Source organism: Rhinopithecus roxellana, chromosome 12, assembly GCF_007565055.1.
Source record: "Rhinopithecus roxellana isolate Shanxi Qingling chromosome 12, ASM756505v1, whole genome shotgun sequence".
In the NCBI taxonomy this organism is placed as follows: domain Eukaryota; kingdom Metazoa; phylum Chordata; class Mammalia; order Primates; family Cercopithecidae; genus Rhinopithecus; species Rhinopithecus roxellana.
Genome location: NC_044560.1, coordinates 84,634,680 through 84,647,606, shown reverse-complemented (window position 1 = coordinate 84,647,606; position 12,927 = coordinate 84,634,680). Strand labels below are relative to the sequence as shown.

General features: G+C 44.8%; 1 protein-coding gene across 1 annotated transcript in view; it reads left to right on the top strand.

Annotated features, from left to right (window-relative positions):
• CSMD2 (CUB and Sushi multiple domains 2) overlaps nt 1-12,927 on the top strand; it is a 654,766-nt gene that overhangs the window by 483,053 nt on the left and 158,786 nt on the right. Inside the window, exon 25 of the mRNA XM_030943020.1 lies at nt 2,674-2,800. Within this exon, the coding sequence (XP_030798880.1) occupies nt 2,674-2,800 (127 nt within the window). The remainder of the gene's footprint in view (nt 1-2,673; nt 2,801-12,927) is intronic.

The window sequence follows — 12,927 nt, the reverse complement described above, 5'->3', positions numbered from 1 at the left end:
ATTTGGGGAGTGAATGCAAGCAGTCACTTGTTTGCATTTGATAAAGATCTGTTGATAGCACTGCCTAGAGTGTGGGCAACTGTGCCAGCCTAGAGATGGTGAGGGTCTGAGTCAAGATTCCAGCAATGTGGGGGGAGTAGAGTCAAACATGAATAATATCACACAGGTTTAGCAACTGGGTCTCAGAGGGAGATTAGATGTCGGGGAAAAAGGAGAAGGCCAGGAAGAACCCCCAGCTTCTGACTTCAGTGATTGTTCCAATGGGGAATGTAGACCTCTTCACTTGCCTCCCTACCTCCAGTTTTACCCCTGCTGTACCCCCTCATACTGCCACCACAGTGACTTCTTCTAACATGCAAAGTTCACTGATGTGTCACGCAGTCAATTAACTCACGCATATAAACACTGCAGTTCTTTCCTGGAACAGTAAATATATGACAGCCTGGTATCCAAGGTCCTTCAACCTGTGATGCTTCCTCACCTTTCCAGTCCCATCTCCCCCCTCTCCCTATCTCATACCCTGGCCTCCAGCCTGCCGTGCTCTTCCTCACTTCCAGGAACTTTGCAGTTACTCTTCTCTGTCTCTCTGCAGTGCCCTCCTTCCCATCCTACCCTTGCCATCCACCCAACCTGGTCAACTCTTGCTTCTCCTTCAAGGTTCATTTGAGACCAGCACCCTCCCTGACTCTCGCTGTCCTTTGCTTAGGGAGATTGGTCGCTTCTGCTACCACTTGCTATTAGGACGCATAGCACACAGTGTGGCTGTCTTCTCTACTAGATGGTAAACTCTTCCAGAGGAGGGCAGTATCTTGCTGATCTCTGCTGTCCTGGCAGCTAGCAGAGGTCCTGTTGCTATCAAGAAGCAGGTTGAAGTACTTGCTTGTTCCTCCCTAGGAGGCTTTGAGGAGGTTGGTCACAGAATAGGCAATCAGCCCTCCATTCAGGGACTGTTTTTGTTTACCAGTGTACAATTCAGTTGTTTGTAATTATATTAGTCTGTTCGCACACCACTATAAAGATACTACCTGAGACAAGGTAATTTGTAAAGGGAAGAGGTTTAACTGACTCACAGTTCCTCAGGGCTGGGGAAGCCTCAGGAAACATACAATCATGGTGGAAGGGGAAGCAGGCACCTTTTTTACAAGGCAGCAGGAGAGAGAAAAGTGAGAGAAGGAGGAACTTGTCAAACACTTATAAAACCATCATATCTCGTGAGAGCTCACTCACTATCACGAGAACAGTACAGGGAAACTGCCTCCACGATCCAGTCACCTCCCACCAGGTTCCTCCCTCAACACCTGGGGATTACAATTCAAGGCGAAATTTGGGTAGGGACACAAAGCCTAACCATGTGAGTAGTATATGCACAGGGTTGTACAGCCATCACCACAATCTAATTTTTGAACATTTTGTCCCCCACAGAAGAAAACCCATGCCTATTAACAGCCACTCCCAGTTGTCCCCTCCCCCAGGCCCTGGCAACCACTAATGTACCTTCTGTCTCCAAGATTTGCCTATTCTAGGTATTTCATATAAGTGGAATCACACAATGTGTCTGACTTCCTTCACTTAACTGATGTTCTCAGAGTTCATCTGTATTGTAGCATGTATCAAGCCTGGATTCCTTGTTGTTGTTGTTGTTGTTGTTGTTGTTGTTGTTGTTGTTGTTGTTGTTTTGAGATGGAGTTTCTCATTTGTTGCCCAGGCTAGAGTGCAATGGTGCGATCTCGGCTCACCACAACCTCTGCCTCCTGGGTTCAAGTGATTCTCCTACCTAAGCCTCCTGAGTAGCTGGGATTACAGGCACGTGCCACCATCCTGGCTAATTTTTTGTGTTTTTAGTAGAGATGGGGTTTCTCCATGTTGGTCAGGCTGGTCTAAAACTCCCAACTGCAGGTAATCCACCTACCTCAGCCTCCCAGAATGCTGGGATTACAAGTGTGAGCCACTGTGTCCGGCTGCCTTGATTCCTTTTTGTGGTTGAATACTATTCCATTGCATGGTTATGCAACTTTTTGTTTATTCATTCATCAGTTGATAGACATTTGGGTTGTTTACACTTTTTGATAACTATGAATAACGTTGTTATGAACATTCATGTTCAAGTTTTTATGTGAACATGTTTTCATTTATCTTGGATATATGCCTAAGAGCAGAATTGCTAGGTCATATGGTGACTATGTTTAACATTTTGAGGAACCACCAACTTGTTTTTGAAAGCAGCTGCACCATTTTACATTTCCATCAGTAACGATGAGAGTTCCAGTTTCTCCACATCCCCACCTACGCTTGTATAGTCTTTCTGACCACAGACATCCCAGTGGATGTGAAGTGATATCTCATTGTGGGTTTGATTTGTATTTCCCTAATGACTAACAATGTTAAACATCTTTTCATGTATGTATTGGCTATTTATATATCCTCTTTGGAGAAATGTTTATTCAAATCCTTTGCCTTTTTAAAATTGGGTTATTCATCTTTTTGTTGTTGATTTGTAGGGGTTCTTTATAGGTTCTGGATATAAGTCTCATCCAGGGACTTTTTAATATGCTGTGCTCAGTCACTTGGAATGAATGAGAGAGATTCAGGAGCAAACAGGCAAAAGGAGCTGCTGAGTGACTGCTGGCAGGTCAGGCCACCTCGTGAAGCTCACTCTTTTGGGATTTCTTTCAGCCGAGTGTGGAGGGACAGTAAAAGGAGAGGTGTCGGGGCAGGTGCTGTCACCTGGGTATCCAGCTCCCTATGAACACAATCTCAACTGCATCTGGACCATCGAAGCAGAGGCCGGCTGCACCATTGGGTAAGTGTCAGGGCTGGCGAGTTGTTCAGGGGAGGCATCATCGGCATCATCACCAGGCCATCCAGCTAGTGCCTGACCCACCTGCCTCACCTGGAGAACCTTGTGATCAATGGTGGTTGCTATGCTGGATGCCTGAAAAAATCTGGAAAGGTCAGTCTCAGCCTCTCAGGGCTTCATGCCAAGTCCATACACCTCACTGGCCCAGATAGCACAGTTACAGCAGAGTAGCCAAGGGCATGGATTGAAGGCATGCAGACCCCCATTTGAATCCAACCCTTCCATGTACTGTTTGCAGGACTTTGGAAAAGTTCCTTATCCTCTCTGCATCTCATTGTCCTCTTCTATAGAGTGTGGATTTCAGGATAAAGCACTTGAATGAGATATTGCATGTAATATGCTCAGTGTAGTACTTGGAACATAGTGAATATTTAATAACAGCTGCTGTGGTTATTTCTGACAGTTAGCAAGCGCTAACTCAGCTTTAGCAGTATGGCCCCTGGCAGATTGCTTCCCTTTTTCAGGCTGTTTCCTCATCTTTAAAATGAGGACAGAAATGCTTGTATTTTTGAGTTGTGGAGGAAGTAAATAGCAAAAGACTAGCAGTGGTATATACTTCTTCAAAAGATAACTTCCTTCAAAATAGGTATGCCATCAAAATGTAACTTCCTTCCAGGAATTCCTTATTGGAATTTCAAGGATTCAGAGGAGAAAGAACCATCACCGTTTACTGAGCACAGAGCCTGCATTATTAACTCCCCACAATAGCCCTATTGATAATGATAATAATAAGCCCTAATAGCAAATAGACATTATTGTACTTCCCATTTTGTAGATGAGAAAACTCAGATTCCAAGAGGATGCATAACGCTATTAAGTTTGCACAGGAAATCAAAACTCTGAGATCTGAACCCAGGTCTTTGTGAACCTTCACACTATTGTACTGCTGGCAAAACGGGGCCTTGAGCCGTGGCTCAGGTGAGTTAGGAGGAAAAGAGCAGGTTAGGGTAGCAGTATGAGCAGAGGTATGAAAGGAGGATAGAATAAGGGAATTGGAGAGGAAACAGTCTGGCTGCAGTAGGGGAAACACATGGATAAGGAATGGGAGATAGGTAGGGTTAAAGTATGGCCTGGTTATGGAGCATCTTAAATGCCAATAACTAAGAGGGAGCCATGGAAGTTTCTTGAGCAGGGTCGGTCCACCAGGGTTATTTGCAGTGTAGAGAGTTCATGGGGAGGCACCATCAGGAGTCTGTTACAATGATCCAGGAAGTAAGTGCTAAGGATTTGGAACAGTGAGGAGCCAAGAAAAGGAACAAAAGTGTAGCTAGGAGAAGAGTGCTGCATGTAAGAGTTTCCAATTAAGGAGAACTGGCTGAATGGGTGTGTTGCTGCAAGAAATGTAGATATTCACTGATGTACACAGTTCAATTAATGTTAAAGAAATGTATTAAGTGTTTACTATGTACAGATTTTTTAGCTAAACTCTGAGCAAAATAAGGTCAACAGCGTACATAGGGACTTTGCATTATTAGGGGGACAAGTTAAATATACACATTCATCCTGCACAGCACTGCTGGGATAACCTTCTGGAAGCATACCTGATCAGTTCACCCTCTGATTAGAAACTTTCCGTGGCCACCCCACACTTACAGAATAAAAGCTAAACATTTTACTCTGGCCTTTGAGGCTACAGCAACTTCAACCTCCCTTCCCAACCTCATTTTCCACCACTTCTCTTCAGTGACATTCTGACAAGGCAAAATTATTGGTGACCCCTGTACATGGCCTAGGTCAGGGCCTTTGTTTCTACTCCGCCCTTCCTCTGGAATGCCCTCCTCCCTCCAAAGGCTTACATCTAAAATTCTCCATCCCTCAAAGTCAAGTGCAAATGTCAGCTCGCCCAGGAGCTCATCCCTCACCCCCTCTCTTACAGGGCTCCTAGGAGTCCTTTCCGCCTCTTCGGAACTTCCATTGCCTGCTGCCTATATTTTCCTGATGACACTGACCACTTTTCTCCTTTATTTATGCTCATGCGTTACCTCCCCTCCAGGAACTGTGGTCTCTGCCTGATTCATCTTTGCAGGTCTCCCAGCTCTTAGCCCAGTGCCCCTGGCTCAACAAGTGTCAAGTGTTTGATGAATGAAAGAATGAATGAAGCAAGACCCAAGTATAAAGGTAGTTTTATGCCTAGTGGATCTGTGATAGTTCCTCAGTGACTAGTGATTGAACAATGAGTGGATCAAGAACATAATGACTACTTCACTTTAGTATATACATGTGCAAATCAAGAGGTTTTCTCACTTTCTTCACTTGGAGCATCATTCATTGATGCATTCATTCCCTCATATTCACAAATATCTGTTTGTTTACTACCTGGCTGTGCCTGTGCGAGGTGCTGGCATTATATAAATGAATGAGACGTGGCCGTGGTTCACAAAGAGCAGACACACATGTCAGTCCAGAACAAGGTGGTGGCACAAGGAGGAAGGGGAATGGAAAAGCAGGACAGGAGGAGATGGGAGGAGTCATACTGGAAAAGGTGACCCTAGAGCTGAGTCCTGAAGGAGGGAGAGGAGATTGCCAGGTAGCCAAGGAGGAAGGTGGGTGGGAGGGTAATGAGCTTCTAGGCAGAGAGTGAAGCAGTGCGGTCAGCCTCAAGGAGCTGGAAATGGTTCCCGCAGCTGGATGATCACCAGCAATTTGGTGAGTGGCAGCTTTCATGAGAGAAGAAGCTGGTGGCGGAGGCTGTAGGGAGCACAGAGGGCCTTGGGGCTGTGATGCTGCGTTTGGACAGCTCCTGGCAGTTTTGTGGAGAATGGGCGGAGTGGGACAGGCTGGGCCTGTAAGCACAGTGAGGAGGCTGTCTCCAGAGTGTGGCTGGGGACAGACAAGGAGGCCGGAAGCCGGGCAGTGGCAGTGGAGATGGAGAAGAAGAGAAAATTCAGGGAAAATTCAAGTGATCACACCGACTTTTCTCAACTACTGTTTATGACAATAGTATACCAAGTACATGCGTACCTACTACCTACACCCAAATGGCGTTACTATTTTGCCATATATGCTTATGTGCTTTCTTTGTTCTTCTCTTTCCATCCTTTTGTTTTCCTTTTTGCTGAGCCACTGGAAAGTACACCGTCAACATCATCATACTTCATTTCTAGGTGCTTTGGCACACATCCTCTAAAGAGAAGGATGTGTTCATCCATGGCATAGTAGCCGTAACCCACCTAAAAGGCACAGCACTAATTCTCTGGGAATTAAAGAGAGCAGAGCAGATCTAGGTGTGGCTGACACAAGGAAATTACAAGAAGTTGATAAATGGATTTCTGGGCAGTAGTGAGGACTGTTTTCACTGATGAGAATGGTGGCTGTGGGGGTGGAGGGGAGACAGGAGATGCCCTTTCTAGCCCTCAGGAAGACAAGATCAAAACAAATACAGGAAACGTCCTCTCCAGAGTAACACAGCAAGAAATATGAAGTCATGGGATGTAGGGACCAGCTCCATAGGGTCGATGGGTTTTTCTCCCTGTACGCGGAGACAAGAGATTGTAGAAATATAGACACAAGACAAAGAGATAAAAGAAAAGGCAGTTGGGCCCAGGGGACCGCCACCACCAAGACGCGGAGACCGGTAGTGGCCCCGAATGCGGGGCTGCGCTGATATTTATTGGATACAAGACAAAGGGGCAGGGTAAGGAGTGTGAGCCATCTCCAATGATAGGTAAGGTCACGTGGGTCACGTGTCCATTGGACAGGGGGCCCTTCCCTGCTTGGCAGCCAAGGCAGAGAGAGGGAGAGAGAGAGAAACCGCTTACGCCATTATTTCTGCATATCAAAGACTTTTAGTACTTTCACTAATTTGCTACTGCTATCTAGAAGGCAGAGCCAGGTGTACAGGATGGAACATGAAGGCAGACTAGGAGCATGACCACTGAAGCACAGCATCACAGGGAGACAGTTAGGCCTCCGGATAACGGGGGGGTGGGCCTGACATTAGTCAGGCACTCCACAGGAGGTGGTGGAGCAGAATCTTCTCTAAACTCCCCTGGGGAAAGGGAGACACCCTTTTCCCGTCTGCTAAGTGCTTAGTGGGTGTTTTTCCTTGACACTGATGCTACCGCTAGACCATGGTCTGCTTGGCAACCGGTGTCTTCCCAGACGCTGGCGTTACCGCTAGACCAAGGAGCCCTCTGGTGGCCCTGCCCGGGCATAACAGAAGGCTCGCACTCCTGTCTTCCGGTCACTTCTCACTATGTCCCCTCAGCTCCTATATACATGACCTGGTTTTTCCTGGGTTATGATTGTAAGAGCAAGGATTATTATAATATTGGAATAAAGAGTAATTGCTACAAACTAATGATTAATGATATTCATATATAATCATATCTATGATCTATATCTAGTATAACTATTCTTATTTTATGTATTTTATTATACTGGAACAGCTTGTGCCCTCCGTCTCTTGCCTTGGCACCTGGGTGGCTTGCCGCCCACAATGGGGGGTACGCTGAGGATCCCAAAATGGAAAATAGTCCAAAGAAGGTAAAGATAACATCAGTCCTTAGTCTGGATGGCTTCTTGGAGCCACAGCAACCTCAAAGGAGCTAATGTGAAGTAAGGTCTTCCCAGTTTCATTGAGAACTGCAGAAAGATGGAGATAGGGTGGCAAGACACTGTCCCTTCCTCATTCCGCCACCCCAGCCTGCCATCCCAACTAGTGTGCATAGCATGCACACGTACAGCAGTACTTGTGTGCTTACTCAGTCCTCCCCCTTTCCCTCCCCTTCCCTCCTTCTTTCCCTCTCTCTCTCTCCCTCTCCTACCCTCCCTCTCTGTCTCTTTCTCCTCTCCCTCCCTCTCCCTCAACCCCCAACACACACACACACACACACACATACACACACACATACACACACACACACCTGTCTTGAATAACCAGCAGCAAAGTTAGGATAACTCACATTCATAATTAGACAAACACAAAAAGCCCCTTTGTGTTTGAGTCCTTATTTAGTTATTATCTTTTTTATTGGGAATATCTTTATAGAATTTTTCTATATACAAATTAGGTACTCTTTTTTGGGAGGGGGTTGGACAGTCTTGTTCTATCGCCCAGGCTGGAATACAGTGGCACTGTCTCAGCTCACTGCAACCCCCACTTCCCAGGCTCAAGCAATTCTCATGCCTCAGCCTCCCAAGTAGCTGGGATTATAGGCGAGCGCCATCACGCATGGCTAATTTTTGTAGAGACGGGGTTTCACCATGTTGGCCAGGCTGGTCTCGAACTCTTGGCCTCAAGTGATTCTCCTGCCTCGAGCTCCCAAAGTGCTGGGATTATAGGTGTGAGCCACTGCACCCAGCCAGATAATCATTTTTTAAAAATTCAAAATTTAAACAAAGAAATGTATAAACTTGAAATGAAACGTTTCTACAGTCTTACTCTGTAGTCTTACCCCTCCTCACATCCCACATAAAATAACTATTAATGTCTGTTTGCTCTACTTATTCTTTTGGATATTTTGTGTGCCAATATGTACGTAAAGCAAATGTAATACACGTGTTTCTAAACCAAGTTCATCCACATCCAGTAACTTGTTTTTTGTTTTACTACTTGATCATATGTCACCATCTCATCATGTCAATGTATATAGATCTACCTCATCCTGTTTGATGGGTACAGAGAATTATATTATATGCATCACCATAATTTATTTAACCATTCACCTGTTGAATAAGTGAATCTTTTCAGCTTTTCACTCCAACATTCTTATTCCTGAATCTTCGAACAGTTGTCCATTTATTTCCTTAGGATATATTTTTAGGAGGCAAATTTTGATACGTAACCTCAAAATTTCCTCTAGATATTATAGCAATTTATGAGTCCACCAGAAGTCTATGAGAAGGCCTGCTACCCCACACAGTATCACTAGACATTGTCAAGACTTTTAGTCTTCACCACTTAGATGGACGATAGGATATTTAATTGTCTTTGCTGCTTCTGGTTCTTTGTGTGTTTTTTGTTTGGACAATTTGTCTTTTTCATATAGAGTGTTCAACTGGGCTCATTTCTAGTCAATAACTCATTTAGGTTTCTCTTAAATCCAAGAATATTTAAGAATTTTTTCAGTTACTAAGTGGTTTATAGATTTTGTATGGTTTTCGTTATTTTTATTTTGACTGCGTTGTGCCTTTTTTTACTTTTTGAATGTATTTGTTTTATGTATGTTCCATGGGCATTGAAGAATACGAAAGGAGTACAAGGGACTATATTTCTTTTACATAAAATGTATTATGCTTTCTTTCAAACAAAATACATTATGCTTCTGTATTGCTTTTTTTATTGTTAACTCTACCTGTTGTTAGCTGATCTGTTGTAACTGGCTTTTTCTTCTAGTGATTTCAAAGTTCTATATCCCGTTTTTATTCTGCCAGTGATCTTGTGTTTTCATTACTTCGGTTCTCAACAGTAATTATCCTGTTCTTTAGCCTCTTTTTATTTTGGAAATCTTGCTTTTGTTTTTATTTCGAGGAAACTACTTTGTCTGTTTCTAGACTACTCTTGACAGCCTACTTGTGTTTTTATCAATATGTTATCATCTTGTATCTCTGAGAATACTATTTGTGTTTTGTTTTACAATGTTGTCTGTTTTTCCCTGCGTCAGCTGCATTTTGCACTTGAGCCATTTGGTTTGATTATTCAGCTGGATTCTTTATGTCCCATGAGTTTTATTGTTTATTGACTATCAAGTCATAACTAAGAGCTGGACTCTGGTACCAGCCTACCTGCCACTCTTATTTGCTATGTTGCTCAGGGAGCTCTTTAAGCCCTCTGTTCCTCAGTTCTCTTATCTTTAAGATGATAATTAAAGAGGGTACTCTCCTTAAGGTTGCCATGAGGATTGAGTGAGCATATATAAAGCACCTAGAACATGACTGGCATGTAATTCCCAAATGATGAGAACTCCCACTTGAAGCTAGGTGGATTGTCAATTTTACCCAAACAGAGTATTCCTAAGCACAGCAGGCTGTAAGTCACCCCTAAAGGATCTCAGGTGGTGGGTGCTATACTGTGGGTGGGAGCAGGTATGCCAGATGGGAAGGGACATGGGCTAGGCAGCAGGCTAGCCCATGAGGTTATTTCCAGGGGCACAGACAGGAGAAGCCTTTCAGGCGCATCTCCCTACCCTGCTTAAGCCCTGATCAAGCACTGGAGGTGACCAGAGGGATTTGTAGCCAGGTTTGCTCCAGCAAGCTGGGCAAGGATGGTCCCTTCCCAGGAGTGCCCAAGAGGCGAAGTGGTTGGCTGCAGGAATCTATGGTCAGGCTTACCCTTGGGTGTGGTCCAAGCTGGAAAATGGGTCCTGCTTGGATGTGTGTGACAAGAGTGGAATAGAAGAATGGGGCGGATGGGCCAATGCACTCCATCCAGGCCTGGCAGCTGACAGCAGGAGGGCAGACCCATGAGCTGCTCTCTCCCTGTCACCCTTGCCTGTGTTATCCGTACATAGAACACAGAAGTTTCATCCTGTAGGAGTGGAACCTCTTCTCACCTTCTAGTGTTGAGCTGGAGGGTTTTGTTTTGGTTTGGTTTGGTTTGGTTTGGTTTGGTTTTTAATAATCAGTGGGCCAGCTCAGATAAAACTTGGATAAGAAAGGGAGGGAAAGCCTTTTGCTCTTGGTCCTGCGCCTCTATCTGACATTTATCAAATACCTATAGCACACCAGGTTCTGAATCAGTTATTACTGTCCCCATTTTATAGATGAGATCATCAAGGCCCAGAAAGGATAAATGACCTTCCTTGAGATCTCACAATCACCCTGGATTGTGGATTTTGAACATGTTCTGTCTAACGTCAGTCTTTGCTCTTTCCAGTCTGCCATTCAGGCTGTGGTCTGATTCTATCTAACAAAATATGCATTGAATACCTGCTCTGTGCCAGAGACTGTGTGATGCTGTGCAGTTGGAAACACAAAGACCAGACCAAGGCCAAGCCTTGTCTGCCAAGAGTTCACATTCTAGTGGGGAAATAGTCAAACAGACAGCTACCTCCAAGATAAAATAAATGCTATAAGTGCAAGCCAAGCAATGGAGTTCAGTAACAGAGAAGAGAGAGAGAAGTTCTGCCTGGGACTGTAGAGGCAATCTTTCCAGGTAGGGGTAGGAGAGCAAAGGCATGAACATAGGTGAAAATATAGGATCTGACCATGAAAGGGCACTCACTTGACGTGGCTGGAGCTGCATGCATGTGGGCAAATAAGGCTGTGTGGTAAAGAGGAGTCTTTACACACTGAAGGCCAAGATGAGAACTCTGAATGGATTTCTCAGCATAATAAGGAGCTGTTGGAACATTTTAAAGACAGTAACAACTTTCAGTTCAATTTAAAAACTTGGAGCATTTACTCAGTGCTGGGCATGCTGCCAGGCACGGGGTATAAATATAAATAAGAAACAGCTTTTCCCCTTGAAGGTCTCCGTATTATAGATAGAAATTATATCAGTTAGGAATGAAAATAGAAAAACGGACTAAAGCTGGCTTCAACAGATGGGGGTTCATTTTTCTCCTGGAACAAGAATCTGAAAGTCCCATCCACACTTGGTACCACTGCTCAGGAAGCCATAACCTTTCTTCTTGCTCTGCCATCCCGAGATTTTCATCCTCATGGCTACCTAGTTGGCTGCCGCAGCGCCAGACATTATGTCTGTGTTCCAGTCTAAAAGAAGAGGGAAGAGGAAAGGGCACAGAGCTCTCTCCTAATGAAAGTTTGCTTGTGTATTTGGGAAAGACCACTATCCTTAGAGATATTGTCCTATATCTCATTAGTTAGAACTTGCCACGCCTGGCAGGGGAAAAGTGGGAAATCGATTTTGCTTTGCTTTTAGAACCTCGATAGTAAAGAGAAATGAGAGGTTTGGAAATGAAGCACAGATCAGCCAACCCGCAGTTTCTGCTATAGATTCTAAGATAATGCGATATCTGCTATGGTAGAAGTATGCACGAAACATAATAGAAAAGTGTCTGCGAGGACAGATCATAATTCTGTATGGCAGTTGGGAGTGGACTACAGAGAGGAAGCACTTTTACAATTTAAAGAACCATAGGAGCTCACCATGCGGGGTGGAGGTGAGGCCCTCCCAGGCATGTGAAAGGGAGGAAGATAGGAATGTACACAGCTGCTTCTGGAAGAGCTCATTGTCTAGGGGGGATATGAGGGCTTCAGGAAGATCTGTGGCAGCAGTGCAGAGGATAAATTGGCTGGGAAGCCAGGGAGGAGCCTAGGAGCACTATTTGAGGGATCCTGGTTATATTCAAAAGAACTGAGTCATTTTGTATGTGCAAATGTCGTTAGGGTTGAAGCTATAGTTGGCTGGCTTCATGGAGGGGGAAGGAGGAAGGGAGAGGAGACAGTCCTCTGCTGACATGCTTTCCCTACAGAGGTCTGGGACCCATGGAAGGTGGAGAACTTCTCACTCTGGACACTCGGATTTCTGCTCCTGATGCCCATAAAGCTCATATTTGGCTAATAGTCCTTGTTTTTTAACTTTATGGATACTTCTTAATGATTAACATATAGGGAAAACTGAAAATTCCATTCTTAGATTTTGGTCACCATGCAGCAGGCATTGGGGGGCATGGTTTTGATTAACCAGGACCCCTGCCCAGTGGAACTTGTCTTCCTGGGAGGATGCTGGGCTAGAAAAACATCTGGTTGTGCCTGAAGCCTGGATTCCCTTGCTGTCATTTCAGATCAGTCACAGGGCAGCAATTCCCCACTGTGGTCAGTGTTGCCTCCCTCCAGCCAGCAAGTGGGCAGCTGGCCCAGAGGAGGCAGAAGGCACCAGAAGTGAAGCTTGCATTCACAGCTCTTGCCAGGAATTATGGCTGCAGGTTCAGTAGCTTCCAGAGGGTTTATTTCTGAGCAACTACAGCAAGTTAAACCTTAAACAGAGAAGGTCCATGTACTTACACTGCAAGAGCTGACCTCCTAAAGGAACTGAACAGAGAAGCAAACACACAGTGGGGTATTCCTTTGTCAGATTTAAGGCTTCAACAAATCAGGGAATAGCCAAAAGGAATGTAAACATTTTTTGAAGGAGAGGATGTGGGTAGCCTGGTAGGTATAAATGT